The sequence below is a fragment of the Aspergillus sydowii genome (genome assembly GCF_001890705.1).
Source record: "Aspergillus sydowii CBS 593.65 unplaced genomic scaffold ASPSYscaffold_7, whole genome shotgun sequence".
Classification (NCBI taxonomy): domain Eukaryota; kingdom Fungi; phylum Ascomycota; class Eurotiomycetes; order Eurotiales; family Aspergillaceae; genus Aspergillus; species Aspergillus sydowii.
In genome coordinates this window covers 767,960-788,595 of record NW_024467865.1, presented here as the reverse complement: position 1 = coordinate 788,595, position 20,636 = coordinate 767,960, and the positions used below count along the sequence as shown (strand labels likewise).

Here is a 20,636-nt window from a genome sequence, read left to right as displayed (position 1 = left end):
GAAGCAATTGTCATAAAGAGTCGAAACTATGGAAGCGCATTCCTACTACGACGACACGTATCCACGTACTGTTTCTTACTCTGCGGAGCCTTCGTTCTGCCCTTCCACTTCGATCTTTGGAATTAATTTCTGGGCTCCGACGTTCTATTTCGGATTCCCAGACTGACCGGAAGTGATGCCTCCGTCGCAGAAGCGCCGCAGAAACCATGCGCTCGGAGTATGCATCTCGTGCCGGACAAGACATGTGAAATGTGACATGCAATATCCGAGTTGTTCGGCGTGTACATCAATCGGAGTTCCATGCGAAGCATATGAGCCGGAGTTAAGATGGACATCGGCGCAGCCGGACAATACAGGGAATAAGCCTCGTGAGGCTGTTATGCAAGGCTTGCGGAAGCATTTGTACACTGGTATACCTTCCGTTCTCATAATACTAATTTGATCCTGACCACCATCCGTAGAACAAGACAGACTGTCCATGAGCACCGCCCTGCAATCCAGCTTGGCATCGGCTGCGATCGAGGACACACTAGCGGAGATCGAACGGGTCTCGCGAGATCTCGCCTTGGTTCCGGGGCAAAGCAGCTTTGTTGGCCCATTCGGTGTCCTTGAGCTGAAGGCAGCAGAGCCGGAGGAGGCTGCAACGGTCGCCGGCCAGGATGGAGTCAGGACTCCCGCCGATGATTACCTTGATATAAGCGATAGCATGTCTATGATGCTTCCTAGTATCATCAGTAATGAGGGCCTGGGTATAACTGACACCTGCTTAGACTGGCCGGACCTGTTTGGCATGGAGTCCTTATGGCCTTGTCCGGCGTTTACACCTCCGCCTGAACCTTCGATATGGCGTGGGCAAGAGCCTGATGCTGTCACAGATGGTCAGAGTCTGCCAGTGTGTAGCACAGTGCCACCGTCATTGGACCTAGTCGGCATTGACATCTCTGACGTTGAAGCTCTTCTATCCCATTACAGACGACGAGTAATCCGCGACATGTTCTCCTTCCCACCACACGACAAGTCGCCAATGGAAATCATGAACGCAACTTCCGCTGTCGTGACGCTGGCAAACGTAAAATACATGGGCAGGGAACACGTAACGCACGCATCAATCGCGAACCTGCTGGCTGTGATTGCACTATCCGCTGGTCACTTTGCAGCAGGGGCACCAACAGATCCAGCTATTGACGTCTCGCACTGGAGCAGAATCAGCAACACCGCGTATGAACAGGGAAAGACTCACATGAAGCATTCTCTAACTGTCGAGTTACGACAGCCCCGACCTCCTAAATACAAAGACCAGCTTATGGCATTGTCAGCGATACTGGGCTTTGCGGTATGTTCACCTCCCGTTATCTGAATGTACAGCCTGCTTATGGGAAATGTCATGTTTTAAGATCTTGTTCGACCATCAAACCGATGCCCGCGCTTACCTAGTCGACTCTGAACGCCTGCTACGCCTGCGCGGTCTTGCCAAAAGGGTTGTATCGCAAAAATGCCGACTCCTCCACCATGTGTATACATGGAACAGAATCCTAACTGAGAGTGCTTCGGTTTTACGCAGCAAACCAGGTAAAGAGCACTTGGACAGAGGGTGGATTAGTATTAAGGAAGGAGAGGAGTTGCTGCCGGGCACTCATTCCCATCCGCGACCAAGCCTCGACCTAGACGACTTCCTCCGTCTGGAGGGGGGCCCATCATCCACAAGCCCCGAGCTAGGATCCCAGCGAGACCATGGAAGCAGCCTCAACGACATCCACCTGGAAGACCCGCGCGAAGACGCAAAAGCCCTGTACCGCCAGCTATACGGCGTCTCGGAAACATGGCTCAGTCTTGTTTCGCAAACCACAAGGCTGGCGAATATCATGGATGGGTTGAACCGGAAACAAGGCGGTCGGGATGCAGCCTTATTAGACTCGATTCAGAGGAAGAAACAGTGGCTCGAGGATATGATCTGGAAACTCGATGCAACGGGGAGCTCAGGCTGGACCACATCGACCTTGGAGGGGAAGGCAGAACAGTCCCGGTGGTACATGGTGAAGGCGCTCAATCAGGGTCTTCTTATATTCTTCTACCGACGGATCCAGTATCTAGATCCTCGTCTGCTTCAGCCGTACGTCGCAGGTGTCATCCAGGCCCTGAGGAATTCCAGAGAGGTATGCCTGACATATAACGTCGAAGGATCTGGACCTGCCTGGCCGGTATTCATGGCGGGGTGCGAGGCAATATCCCAGTTGGACCGAGACTTCGTGACGAGTTGGATGGACGAGGCGTATTCGAGAACGGGCTTCACGAGGTTTAAAACGTGTAAGGAGTGCATGCAGATGGTGTGGCAGCGCCGGAGCGAGTCGCATCAGAAGGACCCTTGCACGGGTGACCCGAACTGGAGTTGGACTGATATTTGCAGAGAGCGGAATCTGCAACCCATGCTCTCTTGAAAGAGGTTACCTACCTCTCAAGGAGATATTATTCTGCAATGGGTAGTCGTGAAGTTACCTGCACTGAAGATCAAATGGACTGCTGCCTGGTGGATGCAATAGCTAGCCTTCAAGATTAGGTATCTGTTTCCAAAAGGAAGACCCTCAAGAATCAAACTCAGAGGTGCAACAGCCGACAGGGGTTCATATTGGAGCCATCATCTCTCTTCTGGTGGGCGAGTCGGCGCCGCGAAACAAAGGGAGACAACAAAACACCGCCAGCTCTGTGGCCTGTGCATCCCCGGACTCCAAATCACCTTCCCGACGCCACGGGGCTGGCTGAACGCAGCTTGGCCGCGTGGTTAAGACGGGATGGTAAATGAGGTTTGTTGGGCGGTTGCTTCAACCCTGGATAGAGGCATACAACCCCCGAGGCCCAGCAAAGTCTAACGGTACCGGACAATTAACTCGCTGCACACCCAATAGTTTCTTTCACAATCGAAACAGGCATTTCAGTCTGGTAAAGGGAATGCTTAAAAACTTAACTCCTGGTCGAGGCAGACGTGGCTGAGTCGGTTTTGGCCCCATGCAAGAGTCGTGGCAATTCCAGATCAACAGAGGACTTTCCTATGTAAACTGCCCACTGCCCTATAAAAAGCCAGGTGGGCCTCTTACCCAGTTTTCTGGAGGCAGACACTCCAATTATGGCATGGAGACGCAGTGGGTAGACCGCAGGCCCTGGCCCTCGTTTATTCCCAAGCTAGATGAGGATGCGGCATCACAGCCGGTCAGCATCACGACGAAGGAGCGCTAAATCGGCGACCTGTCGATCTGAAGGCTTACGGTCGTGGTTCACCGGTGTCCTTTCGACTTCACATTCTGACTCTTTCATACCCCCTACCGTCTACGTCTCGCCTGGCCAACATGGCCGAGAGAATCGATATCAGCACTGGGGGCGTGACCCAAGCAATCACTGCATTCGATGGTATCTGTATGATAGTTCTTCTTACCTGCGTTGGATATACTGCACGTCTCGTACACCGTGGACGCGGGCGGCCACGGACTCTCCCACTATGGGCTACGCTATCCTGCTTTATCGCATGGATAATGTGAGTTTACGTCCTCCCAGCACGGTTGATGAACGCAACTGACCCCAATCCAACTCAATAGATATCTAGCACTGGACGTCGTGAACTTCGTCGCCATTTCCACGAACCAAAACCCCTCGTCGGTGATTAGCAACGGCGGCCAGAGCGTCTTCTTCACCGGCTTCCAGTGGCTGGCCACATGCCTCACCTTCCACGTCGTCTACGCCCTGGTACACCTGATGCTCGCGGAAACAACCCGACCCAGCACGCCCTGGCAAAAAACACGCGTCTTCCACTGGGTCTGCTTCGCACTCGTCGTGGTCGCTGCATGCCTGAGCTTCATCGTTCTGTGCGTCGTGTCGACTTCTACGCGCGGCAAAGGCGATAGTGCCGTCCCTGATGCTTACGGACCTATCCAAGCGACATGCGCAGTTGTCGCGTGGATTGCTTCGATCGAAAATATGTCCTGGTCGATCTTTGTGGGGGTCAGACATCCGAGATGTCTAAGGGGGCATATCGTACGTTCACCCACCTAATATCATAAACAAGAACACCCAACCCACATGCCCACCCGCTCCTGTTCGTGCTGCGCGCGTATACAATGTATACTTACTAACCAGCCACGTATGTACAGCACCCAACCCTACTGCTCATGACGGCCACTGTATTCTGGAGCATCTCGAATTGTCTCATCGCGATCGAAATCGTCTTCGTCTCCCTATTAATCCCGGACGGCACAATCTTTAACGTATCGCTGATTTTGGGAGGATCGATCAGAATACTCGGCGCGCTTAGTCGGATCATGTACTGGGCTGCGATTGTGATATTCTGCTTCCGGTACACCAGCATCCAGAACGAAGGCGGACTGGGGAGCGGGAAGGATGAGGCTTTGGACAGCCTGAATCAGAAGGAGGATGAGGGCGTGGAAAATGATATTCAGATGGTCTGTTACGAGGCGGATTCCAAGGCTTTTATTGCGGAGTTGCCTGGGGATTTCAATCAGGTATGTGAGGCGGAGAGCCATCAGATTGCTGAAATGGGGTCATCGGAGAAGTATGAGTTGCCAGACTTTCAGTCGTTAGGTGTTAAGGAGGATAAAAAGGTCTCTGTGACCGAGGCTGCGAAGGTATAGATTGATTTCCTCTTTTAGAGCCCTTTGATACCCGGTTGGTGCTGAACTATGTCTTCATAATGCATTCTTGTACATCCACTATACACCCACTCCCCCAGAGCCTGCCACCTGTTTAGCCCTCCGCTCATCGCGAAGAACAAACAAGCGGATCCCAATGACTGCAATGATCGCCGCAATAACCAGCCCAAAGGTTGTCGGGAAGCCGTATCCTATAACAGGTCAGCATGTGCATACCAGCGGCATGGAGGAAACGTACGAAAGTCCGGCGCCATTGTCTGCGGAAATATAACGATAGGCAGCCATGCAGCGACGGCGTACTGGAAACCGTTCATGCTGCTGACCACGACGGCTCGCTCTTCGTTGTTTCCGGCGCAGACTTCATTAGCCCAGGAGTAGCTGGACCTGTTAGAACGTCAAGGAATAAGGTGGATGGAGGAGCATACAATACGGCTGTCATGAGTTGGACCGCAACGGTCAGAAATGCAAACTCCTTGAGCGCAAGACTGGATGGCCAGAATGCTAGGATGCCATTTGGCAGGAGACCATAGATCTATAATAGAGTTAGTAGTAGTGGTATGCGTGGGAAGTAGACATACCAGCGGTATAAGCACCCAGGCGAACCTGCTGCCTGTATAATCCGACAGAAATCCCCAGAGGACCACGCAGGCCGCAGATATCAGAGACGTTCCTGTAGGAATGACATTTCGGTCGGTGACAGAGTAGTTCTCCGACTTGAGCCAGATGGCGAAGTATCCGTTTGCGCCGCAGGACGACCCATATAACTGCAAGAATGAGTATAAGCACTTACTATAACAACGAGAAACCTACCACGTATCCAATGACAAACCCATACCATTTCCACGAACTCAGAATCGTCTTGAACGTCGCCAGCCGGATCTTAACAGGCGCCGCCTTCCCAGCCCTCCTCACCCGCTCTATCGCCAGCTCCCTCTCCTCAGCCGACAAAAACCACACCCTCGTCGTATACGGCGTATCAGGGAGAACAAAAAACGTCGCAATCCCAACCGGCACAGTCATACACCCACAGACAATATACAACCACCTCCACCCCTGAATCCCACGCGCACCATTCAGATTCTCATATACCGCCGCCTGGAGATACCCGCCAAACGCGGTGCCAAGCGGCGCCGTCATATGAAACAAGGCCACCCTCTTCGCAAGCTCCGTCTTCGTATACCAACTCCCCAATAAATAAAGCAAAGCAGGGAAGAACGAACTCTCAAACAACCGCACCAGAAACCGAAACGCGTAGAGCTCAGGAACATTCTGGATCCCGGCCTGCGCGAACGTGAACGCGCCCCAGGCCACTTCCATCACGGCGAGCCAGATACTAGGTCTGATCTTTTGGATGATCAGCGTACTCGGGATTTGCATCACGGCGTATGCGACTGTGTACATGGTCTGGGCGTATGTGTATTCGTTCCCGTACATGGAGAGTTGCTCCTGCATGCCCGAGACGTATGCGTTGGACAGGTTTCCCTGGTCGAGGTATTTCATGAAGAAGCCCAGACATCCGATTGTGAGGATTGAGGCGTCGAGTTTGAGCAGAAGACGCCTTTGGGCGGGGGATTTGAGGTGCGTGTCTGTGTCCCATATGAAGGAGCGGAATGTGCGGCGGGGTGGTGAAGTGTCGTTGCCTGAGGGGAGGGTTGTTGTCGATGTTTCGACCGCTTTCACCTGGTCTGCATCTCGTGTTTGGCTTGCCATCTTGCCGTCTCGTCTGTTGTAACATTTTCTTTGGTGTACTGGTGCGGAAATGGCGAAGATAAAGCGCTGCTGTCAACTGCACTAGTGCATCACGACATCTTCGCGTGATATTGGCGCGATATCGACAATCAATGGAGGCACTGTTCGTCCAATCATTCAGCTGGAAGATCATATTTGGGGCAATTCGCAGTCGATATCGGCATCTGGCGTACAGCCTTCCTGCCCTATTCTGAATATATCCCGGCATAATATCAGCCCTCCACCGAGCCAAGGACTGGACATATTTCCAATCTAGGGTTAGACCTAGATAATTTTACACCAAGATATCCTGTTCGCTGGATAGTTCCCATTGGGAGCACCTTCAACATCCTGAGGACGTCTGCTTACTTCATCCACTGCGTCTGTCTATGAATATGGCATTTGGTAATAGCCCTAACTCCGTAGCGATACAACACCGCACAACTATGCGCGATGAATCGTCATGCTGCATAAATTTCTTCTCAGCTGAAGGGCGACACCGGGAGAGTTTTAAAGAACGTTTTCAAAAAGCTTGGAGTGCTATATAAAGCGTAGCAGTATCATGATCTAAGGGCACCATACCTTCTCACTTTCAAGCATGAGAACGATAGGAGACGAATACAATTACTACCGCCTCAATGCTACGTATCGTGGAACGTCGATGCACTCTTTAAGCATCTCAACCGTAGCATCACGGTAGACCTATATAAAAGAGAGGGCTTTAGTAGGCAGTCATGGCTGCTGAGCGGGCAAAGTCGTGCAGAAATAGACCTTGGCATATAGTTTACGTTTGGGGTGCACAGCATTGATTCACGAAACCTCCAATAATTTCTGGCTATATAGAGTTCGGTCGGATGTAATAATTTAACCTTCGGAGGGGTATCAGAGCAGCGACTATGCTCGGTTCATTTTCACACTCTTATTACCGTAGAAACTTGGCTCGGGACATTTCTCAATAACCAACTCTTTTAAGACTCATGCCATACCTTTGATACCCGGGTATTTCGTCGCAGAGATATTTCTAGACCGAGTAAGAAAGACCTACTCGAGCCTGCCAAGACCTAACGACAGATCCAATCCCTATCGAGCATCATGGCTTCTACAGCATTCCCAAAAGCCCTAGAGAGGGTTGCCGTCCTAGCTGGGTCATTTCTATCCGGTATACAGACCTTGGGCTATTGCAACGGATTTCTATTGCTAATAAGCTTACCAGGCTCAATGGTGACTATATCGATACTCTCAATCCCCGTTGCGCTCGAAACAGCAACAGGACCTTCCCATCTCCTCTACCAGTGGACCCGCATGTTCTACTACGGCCATCGATTGCATCCCACAATAGCCTTTCTCACATCTACACTTTACGGATACTGCGCGTGGCGGCGAAGAGCGGCGAGCAGATCTTGGACTGCTTTGGCCTGGGCCGGCCTAGTCACGATATCCATATCTCCGTTTACATGGTTGTTCCTGTTACCTACCAACAGCGCGATCACGGACATGGCGAGTAGGGGTCATCAGGGTGCGACGGTGATTGGAATGGATGATGCTACGCGACTGGTCGTGAGGTGGAGTTGGCTGCATCTGGTGAGAAGCCTTTTTCCGTTGCTTGGGGGGGTTATTGCTATGAATGAGGCACTGTGACCGTCTGCACGGCTTGGAGGGGGACTGGGAAATAGCATATTCTAATTCACGTAACGAAGTAGGATTCCACCTGTCAATGTTCAGATGGCCTTAACCTCCGGCACTGCCACAAAGGTTAATGGGTATTGCCGAGTGACACAAGATAGAATATATCAGCCAGTGGCATGAATTACCACGTCATCTGGCTGAATATTATGTGAGACAGACAATATTAAACCTTATGATAGTTCTGCGTGAACGAAGAGAATTTCAACCAAATAGTATGACAAGGAACCCAAATACGGCTGACAGAAAGCAAATTAAATTGCCATCAGACTTGACCCTGTCGGTCCAGGGCTACGACAAAGTCAATCTCCTCGTTTTTCCCAACCGTTGCATCTACCACAATCCGTCCTCCTTTTGCAAGGTGGTACTCTTCATGTTCACCCTTGGATGTATAGACTGACCAACTACCAGCCGGGAGATTCTCCACCGAGAAGGAAATTGCAGCACCCAATCCAGCCCATTCGCAGAGGGTGACAATGAGAGCCGAATTCTCAGGATCCCACACTCCTCTCAAACAATCAACGCCCTGCGATAGATCAAGACCGTCTACATACGGACGGGTTTCCAAAGTCTCTCTCGTCCACGGGCTGTCATACATCCTCTTCATCCCATCTTCCACATTCAATCTCGCGTATCCAATCGCGGCATTACCGGTAAATGGGTCCATATGAGTCCAGTGCCCGTCGTCGTCCGTGGCCTGATCATTGCGCGGGTAGTAGAGCCCTCCATTCTCCCAGCTCGGTTGGAGATTCATATCAGCATACGCGAGCAATCCATCTAATTCAGCCTTCTTTCCCAACTCCGAGAGCCACTTCACGACATACCCAAAGGTGGGCTCGTTGTAGGGGAATTTTATATCCGTCCTATGTGCTTTGTAGAATTCTCGTGCAGCCTGTAGGACTTGAGCAGAGTCTTTGCTGGCGCCCCCCTTGGCGACGGCCTCTCGATATGCAAAGGCAATCATGGGATGGTGCACCTCAACCTCGCCGTTGATATTCGTGACGAAGCCTTTAACATGGCTGTCGAAGCCGGCGCGAACGAATTCGGAGTTCCAGGTGTTCATGAACGCGGCGGCCCTGCGTCTGTCAGTTTGGAGACTATATCGAAGTCCAGGGAGGCGTACCATGCAGTGAACCCGACGCTTTTCGCTGGCTTCGTTTGTCCTTGTTTCACCACGAACCAGTCTTTGTATAGGTCGTCACGAGAAACCATGCCTTTCTTGTTTAGAGCGTCCTTGTACTTCTCCAGGACTTTTCTGCCGACAGTCGAACCGTCCCGGACATCATTCAGATGCATCGCAATAAGCTACCACCACTTGTCAACACCACCTAACTAGGCAATACAAGAGAGAGAGACAAACCGGAAACTGATTACAGACAACAAAAACCAAATTCGGCTCACAACAAACCCCAACCCAATCATTCCTCTCCATCTCGTCCACAATAGCTCTCTGCAGGCTCCGATTATCATACTCAAACCTCTCCGGCCCCATCCCCCAGAACAACGGATTCCAATGGAATGTCAAGCTCGCAGGTTTCTCAAACTCAACATCGTCAAACAACATCGCATAAAGACTCGTCATGAGCAATAAGTGTCCACTATACATGATATTCTCCCTCACAACCGGATTCGCCCACGGTCTGCGCAGCTCCTTCAGATCCGGATCGAGCTTAGTCCCGGACTGAGAGGTAAGATACCAATACCCCCAGACCTCACGGCGGAGCATCTTGGCGATGAGCCGGTAGATGAGGCGCTTAAACAGACTCTTCATGGCGGGCAGGCGGTGGTAGTGCGTTAGTGCGGACGCGTACGCCATTGTGGCGAGCTGGTACCGGTATGCGTCTAGGAACTCCTGCGCGGGCTCTTGGCTGCCCATGTGTGGCCAGTCGCCGTCGGGGGCGCTGCTGAGGTTGTGGAAGTGCCGGAGATGGCCGGCCTGTTGGTGGGTGAGTTTGGGGTATTGGGCTACGTCGATTGGCATGGTGCCGTTTGTGGGAATGGCTGTCATTTTGTGCGTCTGTATTGCTCTGAGTGGCATGTATGCGACCGTTCTGATGAAAGAGTGAGATGTTATATTATATTCTGGTCTGTTCCCAATGTGGAGGAATGGACCGCCGCTACTTTACTCTCCACACTGGATCTACAGCTGGCTGCGAGAATGGCCCATGGATTTAGTGCTGACAGACCCAGCCTTGGTTCCACTAATACCGCGGGGTAGTACATTATGGGATCATTGTTTCTTAGAGATATCCAGCGTCGAATCCGCTTAGGCCTCCAAATATGTTGTATCATGCCATGGGCAATGAAGTAAGTGGCTTTCATAAGGACTGACAAGTATCATCTTGACTCATTGTGAGCAGTGCTAATTTAGATCCGTATCGATATCAAACAGCTGTATATATTTTGACTTGTATTGAAAATCACTGCAACTCCAACCTCAACGCATCATACTGCACATAAAGCGAGTCCGGCAACAGCGCAGTCTCAGGACTGGTCGCATTAAACGGTAAACTCAGCACAAACTGATTCCCTCCCTTGCTCAACTTATCGACAGGAAGTACAAACTTATGCTCGGTGTTCTGACAGGTAACTGCACTGCGGACTCCGCACGATCCACTGCGCCAGTACGGAATCACCCATGTGTCCTCGTACTGCCCGTTGACATTGACTGTCCAGGGTAAGTTGCTTAGCCCGGTCTCCGCCGGCGTCCATTTCGCATTCCCGTTTGCGTTCCTCGTTCCTGCGAGCTGGACGGTGAAGGTGGCGGTCTTGGTGTTTCGCAGCTGCTGCTTGGTTAGGTCGAACGTAATGGTCCAGTTGTTGACATTCTCGTAGTATGGCTCTGATCGGAACTGGTTACCCTGCGATGGGAAGAACGACCAGTGGATGTAATTCAGGTCCTTTGCTGGGTCACTTTTCCCAACGTGAAAATTGACGCCATTGGGAAAGTCTGCGACGTAGTCGTATTTCCCCCAGTATATCCGGTATTGCTCTGGCTGGAGTGGCTTTGATACATCCGGTGCGTAGCCATGGAGATACTCGCCAGACGACTTGTCAGGGACTCCAATGCGCCAAACCTCCTTACCAGCAGCCTCTTCCTTCCATGTAAACGTATACTTCCTGGAGTTATAACGGGATATCTTGACATCATCCTGAACAAACCACCCAAAAATCCCATCTGCATAGATCGTAACCCTATACGTCCCCTGCACAACCCGCGGAATCGAAAAGGAGCCCGACTCGTCAATCTCCGCCCAGTACTGCAGAGCCTTGTTATCGAAGACATTCAACTGGAAATCCCGTCCATTCTCCGAGAGAACAATAATCGGCCTCTTCGCGCCCCTTGGCAGGTTCACCCTCCCATTAACCGTGGTACGACCAGCCGACGGAACGAAATTCGGGATATGGCTTGCAATACTATCATAGAACTCTGCATTCCACTCCGGATCCGCATACTGCGCAGCATCAGCTCTCAGCTCCGCTAGTGTCGCCTCCGGACGGCCCTTGTTGAAGTAGTAAAACTGCGGTCCAAAAGTCCGGTCAAAGCCATGCGTGAGATTCGGCATCGGAGCACCCATGTGCCCAGAGACAATATAATTATACACAATCCCATCGACCACGAGATCGGAATGGAGAGGCCCGCCGTAGTATGTCTCGCGCGTATTCTGCACCAGCCAAGCCCCGAATGTACTCCCGTCAGCGCTGCTCGACCCGTCGCTGAATTGCCCGTGGACGTCGTGCGTCCGCCAGCTCTCGGCCAGAGTATATTTGGTGAAATAGTCCGAGTACTCCGAGACATAAGGGTCGTCCGTATTATTTCCGTAGTAAGTCGTCGCATCCTGGACAGTCAACCCCTCCGAGCTAGATAGAGGCAACGGACCGTAATTACCCTCACTGGTCGAGAAATGCGTCCACAGGTCCGTATTCGGTCTAAACAAGGTCCGCAACTCGCCGAGATCGCGCAGGAAGGGCGACGGCGCACTCTCGTTGAAATACGTTACCCGCGAGAAAGCGTGCAGGCCGGTCTCGGATCCGCGCAGGAACAGGTACTGCGAGAGCGTTTGGTTCGTGGAGCTGTATGTATCTGTCATGGCCGCCCCGGCATAGGGCGTCCCCGTTGAGTCCGTGCCGTTGATGAGATCGAGCTGCGCTTTATCGCTGCCCCCTGGTGTCCAGAATCCGTCGGGGGTGCATGAGCAGTCGAGGTATGGGCCTTTGCCGGTGTTGCCGTCTACGGGACCGAGCAGGTCTTGTCCGTCGAGAACGACAGCCTCGATATGCCCGCTTGATTTGGATAGGGAGACATTCAGGTGGTCGTTGGCGAGTGTGAAGTGGGTGGAGTTTTCGGCGGTGGAGAGTGCTGTTGAATAGCCAGCAATTCCAGCCAGGAAGACCAGGGTGGTCAGCCTTGACGGTATGAACATGGTGTAGTCAGGACGTTTTGAATGTTTAGTAAAATCCAGGCCCGGTGCACAGCTTGAAGTATTTAAACATCGGTGCCCTAACTGTTCGCTAAACCGAGGCCATTCTGCTTCAGGTATCCAGCATTACAGTCCAATCTCCCCATGCGGGGAATGCCTTGAAGCGGGGATCACTATTATCACATCTCTAGTTAATACAATGCTTTCTTGCATAATGAAATCCGTCCGTCCGGGAGTACAAGTCCATGATTGGTGGACTGCCGGTGAAACTATCCCTAACTATCCTACTATCGGTAGATTCGTGTCTAAGCGAACCGATCTCGGTGTATATTATAGCGAAAGAAGAAAGAATCGTCAGGGAATCCCTTTTCCAATATCCAGGGCTTTCTTGCTAGATAGTTCTAGTTAAATATACTCACTTTCTTTAGATACCTATCTGTAAGACCCTCCGCAAGAATGCCTGAGTATTCACGAAGTATAGAGCTGAGTCAGCTCTCGAACCAGTGCGTACTAACATCCTCTGCTCGTCGCCGTTCCCGCCGCGAGGCAAAGGGTTTGTAGGGGATAAATCCGACCTCCTAAGTAACGGTATCCGCGGATTCTAGAGCTAGCTATAGTCATTTTTTGTGTTCGGGTGTCTCTTCACAATATCGGGCTCAGGGCTCTTCGCGCCGCTAAACTACCCGTCCGAGGTGGCGTCCTAGTGCGGATTCGAGGATTTCGCGTAGTACACGTACGGGGAGGATTCTATACCGCATTTAGCCCATCAGTGTGGATGTTATCGTATATCCTATGCTGTTATCCATTTCGGTTAGGACACCCGTATATATTATTTAGGTAGTGTAGATAGATAGGTGCGCAGCTAATCGTCAGATGCGCCGGAATACACTAGTTAAGGGCAACCCAGTAATGCTCATAGCATTTTTTTTAATATATGATGCTGTGTTTGTTCATGGTGCCTAGGCACTTTACCATGTGGTTGCTTCCGCCCAAGCTCCAAATTTCTTCCTTTCCTCTCCTTATGCATACGGAATTATAGCGTGTGAACATCCAGGGTCATGGCGACACCTAGTCTGGGAGGGCAGAGCTGAAGTCATCACGCACTGAATATGGTTAGGGAAATATTGCTAAAGACAGATCCAGGCCTACCTTTCTTCGAATTGAACGTAATATTCATAGATGCATCTTCGGTCGGGTAAGGATCAGGCATGTCTAGACACACAAATCCCGGCATGTTGTCCATATCAGGCCGCGAAACCCGGACCCCCCTAATACTGATGCAAAACTTGCCAGAAAATTTAATGGCCTTTTCGAATCCGGACCGTGTGAATAACTCCCTGGACTCGTTGCCTGTAAGCACAAATTTCGCCACGAATTTTGAGAACTTGCTATTATTCATCCCGGATGATTCTGATAAAGGTTCCTTATCTTTCGCCTCCAAAAATTCTGAGAGAATATCTTTGTCCGAGAATATGTCATACGTTTGATAATCGGAAAAAACAACGATCTGTGCTAGATTGTCCGTCTGGACGATCTGAATTCGACGCCGGTGGTACCTGTACTTGGTGCGTCCCAAGAAGGCACAATCGAATAATGAAAACGTTGCCGGGACGCTAATCTGTTAGCTCCTCTCATTTCCAAAGAAGTTCGGCACAATACGTACCCATCGAAGAGCACGTGGAAGCCAGTCACGGCAGTTTGGAATGTATGAAGAACTAAGGAACGGTTAAAATAAAATGACTGTATGCCAGAAATAGAACATGCCTTGCATCGAATCGAACTCGACATCGCGGGTTATCGGCTCGGTAGTGAGCTCTTTAAGCAATGCTGTTAATTTATCCGGCAGTTCCAGGCGAGCTAGATCGTTTGCCAATGAAGTGGTCAGATCCTGACGTCTGGGAAGGAGCAGACTCATCCTAGTCTCCTGTGAGTAATCTAGATGTATCTTCCATTCACCTCCCAGTTTGCTCGAAAGACCTTTAAGGATAAGCTTAGGGGGCTGAGGATTGGATGACGACTGCTGATTGTCTGGAGCGGGTTTCTGAGTACGAGGCGGCTTGGTATTCTGTGGCCTCTGCTGGTTGTCCCGAACGGATTTCTGGGCACAGGCTGGCTGGGGGTTGTGTGGCGACTGCTGATTGTCTCGAATATGTTGCTGAGTACGGGGAGGCTGAGGATTGAGCAACTGCTGCCGATTCTGTTGAAAGGGTTTTTGATCACGAGGGGGCTGGGGTTTATGGGAAGACTGCCGATTGGCTCCAACGCGTTGTTCAGCAAGAGGGCGCTGTATCCGGGGGCGTTCGGTCGCCGTTCCAGGAGAACTACTCGGCAGGTTTACGTCAACCAGACCAACGTGGGCCGGTTGGTGTTGGACTGCAGCGGCGGCGTTGAGACCTGGGTCATCCAAACATTCTGATCGAGATGACCGGCGTCCCTGGGACGATCCTACCACCTGCGCAACCCAGGTATCAGCTAGCGCTTCCTGCGCTGTCAGCCGATGTCGAGGATCCGGCAGAACGAGCGATCTCAGAAAACTGGTGCCCTCTCGACTCATCCGGCGCGACAGACTGAGCATCGGGAATGGGGATCTTCCCTCACAATATCCAATCAAAGCCGAAGGGGTTGGGAAAAGCTTAGACTTGGTGACCAGTTCGTAAATCATGCAACCAAGGGACCACATATCCACGGCATTGTCGTACCCGGCATGAAGCGTTGTCGTATCGAAATAGCCAAGGATCTCCGGTGCCGTGTAGGAAGCAGTGCCAATCTGTGTGTGAAGCGCTGTGTCGGCGACGGCGCGTTTGGAGATGCCAAAATCTCCAATTTTCACCCACCAGGGGGCATGAGGAGGCTTTTGAACAACGAAGACGTTCTTTGGCTTCAGGTCACGATGTGCAAAGTTTTCCTGGTGGATGATCTGGAGTCCGTGAACGAGATCCGTCGTGATCTGTTTGATATCGGCTTCGGACCTCATGTCGTCCGTGTGCTGCGACAAGTCCCCTAGAGGGAAATATTCCATCGAGATGTAGAGGTTGACCTGGGTCTGGAACCACCCTAGAAAGCGAACAAAGACGCCTTCTTCTTGATAGCTCGGTTTTGCAAATTTAGCTAGCGCAAGCAGCTCTTTCGTATAATCTATCCCAGACCTCTTCATTGCATCCTTGCTGATGACCTTTACCGCTCTTGTCTCACGCCGGTCGCCCTCGACACTGGTTTCCAGCCAAACGTCTCCAAAGCCACCGGCTCCGAGCCGTTCTCCTCGTATCCATCGCTTCTCGACCGTGGTTTTCTGTCGTCCTTGGGCTCGGTCGATTTGGTGTTTCGCATGAACGGTATACTGGTCGGTCACCACTGCATCGAGCTCAAAGTGGTCGAGCAGGTCCTGGGATTCGGCCGGCGCCATTGCAAATCTGAACTTGTGGCGATGTTTCTTGACAGCCAGCCTTTTCCACCTCGATTGCGGGGTGGAGGAGAGCCTCATCGCCCTGTCCCCCCTCACCCCACGTGCCGCACGCCTCGCGCCGTCACGGCGAATCAGAGCCCATGAGCCAAGGCTGATTCCTGTCGCTAAGCAAGGGCCCTGGTAATAGAGGGGTCTCGCAGGTTGACCGTCTGAATCTATCAGACATGAAGAAAAGGGGCTGCGTACCCACACAATTAAGCGAGCAACTGATTATCACCACGTATGATGGCCTCATTCCTTTTTCACCGTCGTCATTGGAATGCTGACACTCGACAGATTGTTTCTCTCGCTCTAACAAACATGGATCCTGCCTCCGTCGCGTTCGCAACGTTTTCCATGGCCGACCTTTGCGTCAAGTAGGTTTCTCGGAGTGCAAATACCCCTGTCCAAAGGATGACGAAATCCTTCTAACTACGCCGCTCTATTAGATCTGGACGAAACCTCCATAGCCGCTGTCAATCGTATCGACACGCTGAAGCCGAGTTAGCAAATACTATTCTCGAAATTGAGGGGTACTGGCTGAAGATCCAAGACCAAGTTGTTATTCTCCGCGAGATATGGGACTCTCTAAATGAGCGCCTCCAAATCCATCAGAGCAATGTCCTCGGGGTACTAGAAGGGAATTTACAAAGTGCTATTAATACGCTCGACAACATCTTCGGGGAACCAGAGAATATCGAAAAATGGGAGCAGATTGTCGCGAAGAAGGGCCAGGTTCGACGAATCAAGTATGTGGCATCTGCAAAACAGTCTCTAGAACGCACCGTTGCTCAACTCGGTCGCTGGTTTTCCCAATTTGACCTATCGTGGATTCTACTATCCCGATCCTCATTACCATCATTCAGAGTGGAACTGGATAAGAGAAAAGAAAGTGGTAATAGTGCAATTTCAAGCGCGCTGAAACTTTGCACGGCTCACGAAGTGAGCGATCAGTCATCGAGCAGCTCCATACCGAGTTCGATTTTCTTCCCCGATGAATACCAGATTAACGACATGGAGACCATCGCTCTATCTCCTGCATCTTCCGGCCTAACAGAGGGAAGATTCGCGATCATCGACCATTGTTTCGTATGCGGCGAGGACGACCTCAACCTTGCCAAGAAGGACATCAGAGATTTGGCTATTATCCTATCAAAGGCTAACCCGAACTTTACGTCGTTGCTCCCCTGTGAGGGTGTCGTCCGCGTGGAGAATCCATCAACAGGCCAACCACGCTTCGATATTGTCTTCAGGACTCCCCCGGATACAACACCAGCTGGTTCTTGCAGCCTTCGACGTCTACTTCTGCACCAGGAGAAGCCCTACCCATTGAATGAACGCATGCGACTAGCTGTGTCACTCGCGCGGTCTGTGGTTTTTCTTCACGCCTCGAAGATTGTGCACAAGAACATCTCACCGGAAAATATCATCATGCTAAACTCGGGACCAGACGCCCTGGGAGACCCATTCCTGGTGGGATTTGAACGATTTCGGTTTGACGAGAGAAGGACGAACAAGATTGGCGATAACCGGTGGGAGAAGAATCTCTACCGGCATCCTCAACGGCAGGGTCTGCATCCCGAGGAAGTGTATACAATGCGCCATGATATATATAGCGTGGGAGTCTGCCTCCTGGAAATCGGAATGTGGCGGTCGTTTGTTAGCTATTCGGGTGATTTGGCGGTGATTGGTGCAGACCCCGAACTACCCATTGTGAGCCAGATCTCTGCTCGTAATAAGCGGAAAGCCGCAGCGGAGATCAAGGCCATCCTCGTCGAACTAGCTCAAACCCATCTGCCCCAGTTGATGGGGAGAATATATACGGATACAGTCTTATCTTGCTTGACCTGTCTCGATCACGATGGTCTTCTTTCCCAGGATGCAAGTGAATTCGAGGACCCGGACGGTATTATTGTCGGAGTTCGATATATCGAGAAGGTAACGTTCCTAGCTCTATATTCGAGGAAACAGAAACCCGTGATACAGTACTAACAGCCTGAAATAGATTCTATTTGATATAGAGAAGATCTGTGTTTAACTCTCAAGTACCACGGGCCTGTGACTATTCGAACATTAGGCTTGAATAGATGAAACACAATAAATACATCAAAAAGTAAAACCTCTTAGTTAGGCGGTGTGACCTGATATTTCAAATGTCAAGAATAGGAGGATATAGACGAATAGTATAATTCATCTAGGAGAAATCGGTGAATATAAAAAGATAGGGAATCAGGTGACAAACTAGAGAGCGCAACTCTCAAGTTTTCTAACTTTAGGTATGCATAATGTAATTAGTCCTAAACAGCGGGGGCAATACACTACACTATCTCCTGCCTTTTCTATAGGACATTCATCACGACGAAGCATGGAAAGCCACAAGAAATCCTTGACCTGAACCATATCGATAGATCTATTTGGAAGGCACACCGCTGATCCAGGGCCAGAGGGACAAACAAGGGGTTGTCAAGACAGGTGACGGGCTACGGTCTACAGATAGTAAATAGGTGACAAGCGGCCCTAGAGGCTGGAGACTGGCAGTGAATCACTGCCAGTGATTTTAGTGACACCTGAGTTGAGGCGGTCGCGGAAAATGGCTAAAGTGTTAAGAAGGGTGATACTACCCCGAATATAATAAAAACTATACTATAAATAGTAATAAAATGTCTATAGATAGCAGGCTGTGGTAGGCGGCAGAAGGGCGGTTTAATAAGGGCCGTTTCTGACACCCTGCTAACCATCATAACTAATATTGTATAAGACCATGTGTGCTAGGGTCACATGACATATAAGCCTTAACTAAAAAGACCACATGAACTGCAAGCTAGCTTGCAGTTCCCCTAGAACCCATTAAGTAGCGCACAGGACATTGTAAGCCTCAGGCATCAACAACATGATCCTGCAAGGCCATACAATAACTAAGAAAATAGTTTACAAAAAATTTTAATACTATATAATAGTAAAAGATCTATTATAAGATATATATATTATTTACTACTAATAAATAATTTTATATAATAGAGAAGAATATTATAAAAGATTTTATATATTTAAGATTTATTATATCTAGCTCTAGAGTTTTAGGTTAAAGGAATCGACTCAGCGAGACTGCCTAGAGCAACCCCAAGCCGAAACCTTGAACCCAGGGCGATGATGCTATGATCTAACCATTAGCTGTGCACCGCCTTGTTACAGCTTGCTATTTGAAGATAGGCCTCCCGATGGGTTGTGCTGAATTGGTTCCGCCTCGCTTCGCGTCTGCTATTGCATGAATGCCCCAGCAATCTTCTACTCCTCCGATTGTAAGGAACAATATATTGTTTCCCATAATCAACTGTACATTAGTATAGACTAGGCTAACAGAGAAGACTGTCTCGAACTTGCCGAATGCGACGATTTTAGGCAACTTTCATTATGATGAATTTGTGGCTGGCAGGACGTCCCCAAATATTGAAATATTGGTGCCCAGCCTTCGGAGTATCGTCGTCTGGGTCGGTCGCGGAGAGGAAGGTATAGTTATGCCAGGCAGAAGAAGAGATTAGAGACTCCACGCTTTGGCATAAGTTATAAATACCTCCCGCCCATCCACGACAGCGTGATAAGCGCCGAGTTGGCATGAATCATGGAGATTGATGGGTTTGGGTAGGACAGGAACAGCCTGAGTTCACCATCAGAGCTGTGCCACACAACTGGCTGGTCTATATTGCTTTTGCGAGATACGCATGACTCCACCCTCCTTGAGAGAGTACTAGTAAGGACTTGCCTGAATAGTCCACGTTTTTACCTCGTATCTCCCAGTCAAATCAGTTGTCAAGGCCGGTTTGGGAATATCCCGCAACCTTCCAAAGTGTGTAATTTTGTCGTGCATAGTGATGTTTCATGATCTTTAGAGGACGGTGGTTTCCATGCACCTTGGTATTTTGTTAAAAAAAAAAAAAAAAAAAAGACGTGCGTTATCTGTATTTGTATTTGGATTCATTCTATTCCATTTTCTACTTATCCATTTGTTGTATTTCTTTTTGGTCGCACCGGTTAGGGTTACACATGAATTTTGGGGGTCCGAGAGGGGGAATTGAAAGGGAAAAAAAAAGCAAAAAAAAAAAAAAAGGTAGACTAGTAAGATAAAATAAAATACAACAATACGGTGGGTTTATTGACAAAAGGAAATAGGGAAGAGGAAAATGATGCTGTAAGTCCAGTCAAAGGAACGGCACATCGACAATATCCAATGTTCACTGATTGTACGGAGTTTTCTTTGTCTTCAAACGGCCCGCCTAGTTCGCCCGGGCGATGATGGAAAGGAGGTTAGTGGTATTTTATTCATTGGCTGATACTTCGAGTTCTGTTCGTGCTGGGCGTCCTCCACGTAACCGACCTGTAGACTGACTGTGCCGCAATGCTCGAGCGTTTCCTCGAGTTCCAGCCCCAACTCAACCAACGGACAACCCCTGCAGGTCCAGAGCGTGGTTGGTCGAGATTGGAGCGAAAGGCTGCCACTGGCCAAACAGATTATACCCCTGCGTCGTAATTTTGGAAAGTTCGGATGCATGCGCTGGGCTTGCGTGGTATTGATCGGCAATTTTACGCCCAAGGGTTTTCATGCAAGCGCTGAGGTTGGAGATTTGGTGTGTAATTTTTCTTTGAGCTTTCTCTCTGCCTTGGAGGGCGCCGAACGGTTGTATTTTTTGCCTCTGGGAATGTTTCTTGACGGAC

The 20,636-nt window shown here is 50.2% G+C and overlaps 8 protein-coding genes across 8 annotated transcripts; 4 read left to right on the top strand and 4 right to left on the bottom strand.

The window, feature by feature from the left end:
- Positions 1 to 175: 175 nt before the first annotated feature.
- ASPSYDRAFT_154210 (Zn(II)2Cys6 transcription factor) lies at positions 176 to 2,435 on the top strand (the record flags this gene model as incomplete). The annotated part of the gene is made up of 3 exons (XM_040842347.1): positions 176 to 410; positions 462 to 1,333; positions 1,395 to 2,435. 3 exons carry the CDS (start codon positions 176 to 178, stop codon positions 2,433 to 2,435), a joined length of 2,148 nt encoding a protein of 715 aa, XP_040701412.1.
- A 903-nt stretch (positions 2,436 to 3,338) lies between these two features.
- Positions 3,339 to 4,634, top strand: ASPSYDRAFT_32744 (uncharacterized protein; the record flags this gene model as incomplete). Its single annotated transcript, XM_040845013.1, has 3 exons — positions 3,339 to 3,523; positions 3,585 to 4,020; positions 4,137 to 4,634. 3 exons carry the CDS (start codon positions 3,339 to 3,341, stop codon positions 4,632 to 4,634), a joined length of 1,119 nt encoding a protein of 372 aa, XP_040701411.1.
- A 78-nt stretch (positions 4,635 to 4,712) lies between these two features.
- ASPSYDRAFT_154193 (uncharacterized protein) lies at positions 4,713 to 6,029 on the bottom strand (the record flags this gene model as incomplete). Its single annotated transcript, XM_040842346.1, has 6 exons — positions 4,713 to 4,843; positions 4,891 to 5,030; positions 5,078 to 5,184; positions 5,231 to 5,416; positions 5,463 to 5,835; positions 5,902 to 6,029. 6 exons carry the CDS (start codon positions 6,027 to 6,029, stop codon positions 4,713 to 4,715), a joined length of 1,065 nt encoding a protein of 354 aa, XP_040701410.1.
- Positions 6,030 to 7,472: 1,443 nt separating this feature from the next.
- Positions 7,473 to 8,018, top strand: ASPSYDRAFT_90883 (DUF1772 domain-containing protein; the record flags this gene model as incomplete). Its single annotated transcript, XM_040852401.1, has 2 exons — positions 7,473 to 7,539; positions 7,594 to 8,018. 2 exons carry the CDS (start codon positions 7,473 to 7,475, stop codon positions 8,016 to 8,018), a joined length of 492 nt encoding a protein of 163 aa, XP_040701409.1.
- Positions 8,019 to 8,098: 80 nt separating this feature from the next.
- ASPSYDRAFT_79725 (uncharacterized protein) lies at positions 8,099 to 10,044 on the bottom strand (the record flags this gene model as incomplete). The annotated part of the gene is made up of 5 exons (XM_040851012.1): positions 8,099 to 8,113; positions 8,356 to 9,139; positions 9,187 to 9,368; positions 9,424 to 9,606; positions 9,685 to 10,044. The coding sequence occupies 5 exons, from the start codon at positions 10,042 to 10,044 to the stop codon at positions 8,099 to 8,101; spliced, it is 1,524 nt and encodes a 507-aa protein (XP_040701408.1).
- A 439-nt stretch (positions 10,045 to 10,483) lies between these two features.
- Positions 10,484 to 12,487, bottom strand: ASPSYDRAFT_32741 (uncharacterized protein; the record flags this gene model as incomplete). The annotated part of the gene is made up of 1 exon (XM_040845012.1): positions 10,484 to 12,487. One exon carries the CDS (start codon positions 12,485 to 12,487, stop codon positions 10,484 to 10,486), a length of 2,004 nt encoding a protein of 667 aa, XP_040701407.1.
- A 740-nt stretch (positions 12,488 to 13,227) lies between these two features.
- ASPSYDRAFT_46763 (uncharacterized protein) lies at positions 13,228 to 16,049 on the bottom strand. The gene is made up of 4 exons (XM_040847305.1): positions 14,249 to 16,049; positions 14,148 to 14,199; positions 13,634 to 14,097; positions 13,228 to 13,587 (listed from the first exon to the last, which is right to left on the bottom strand). The coding sequence occupies exons 1-4, from the start codon at positions 15,885 to 15,887 to the stop codon at positions 13,553 to 13,555; spliced, it is 2,190 nt and encodes a 729-aa protein (XP_040701406.1). The 5' UTR covers positions 15,888 to 16,049; the 3' UTR covers positions 13,228 to 13,552.
- Positions 16,050 to 16,255: 206 nt separating this feature from the next.
- On the top strand, positions 16,256 to 18,234 carry ASPSYDRAFT_46762 (uncharacterized protein). Its single transcript, XM_040847304.1, has 3 exons — positions 16,256 to 16,303; positions 16,376 to 17,864; positions 17,932 to 18,234. The coding sequence occupies exons 1-3, from the start codon at positions 16,284 to 16,286 to the stop codon at positions 17,962 to 17,964; spliced, it is 1,542 nt and encodes a 513-aa protein (XP_040701405.1). The 5' UTR covers positions 16,256 to 16,283; the 3' UTR covers positions 17,965 to 18,234.
- The last annotated feature ends 2,402 nt before the right edge of the window (positions 18,235 to 20,636 follow it).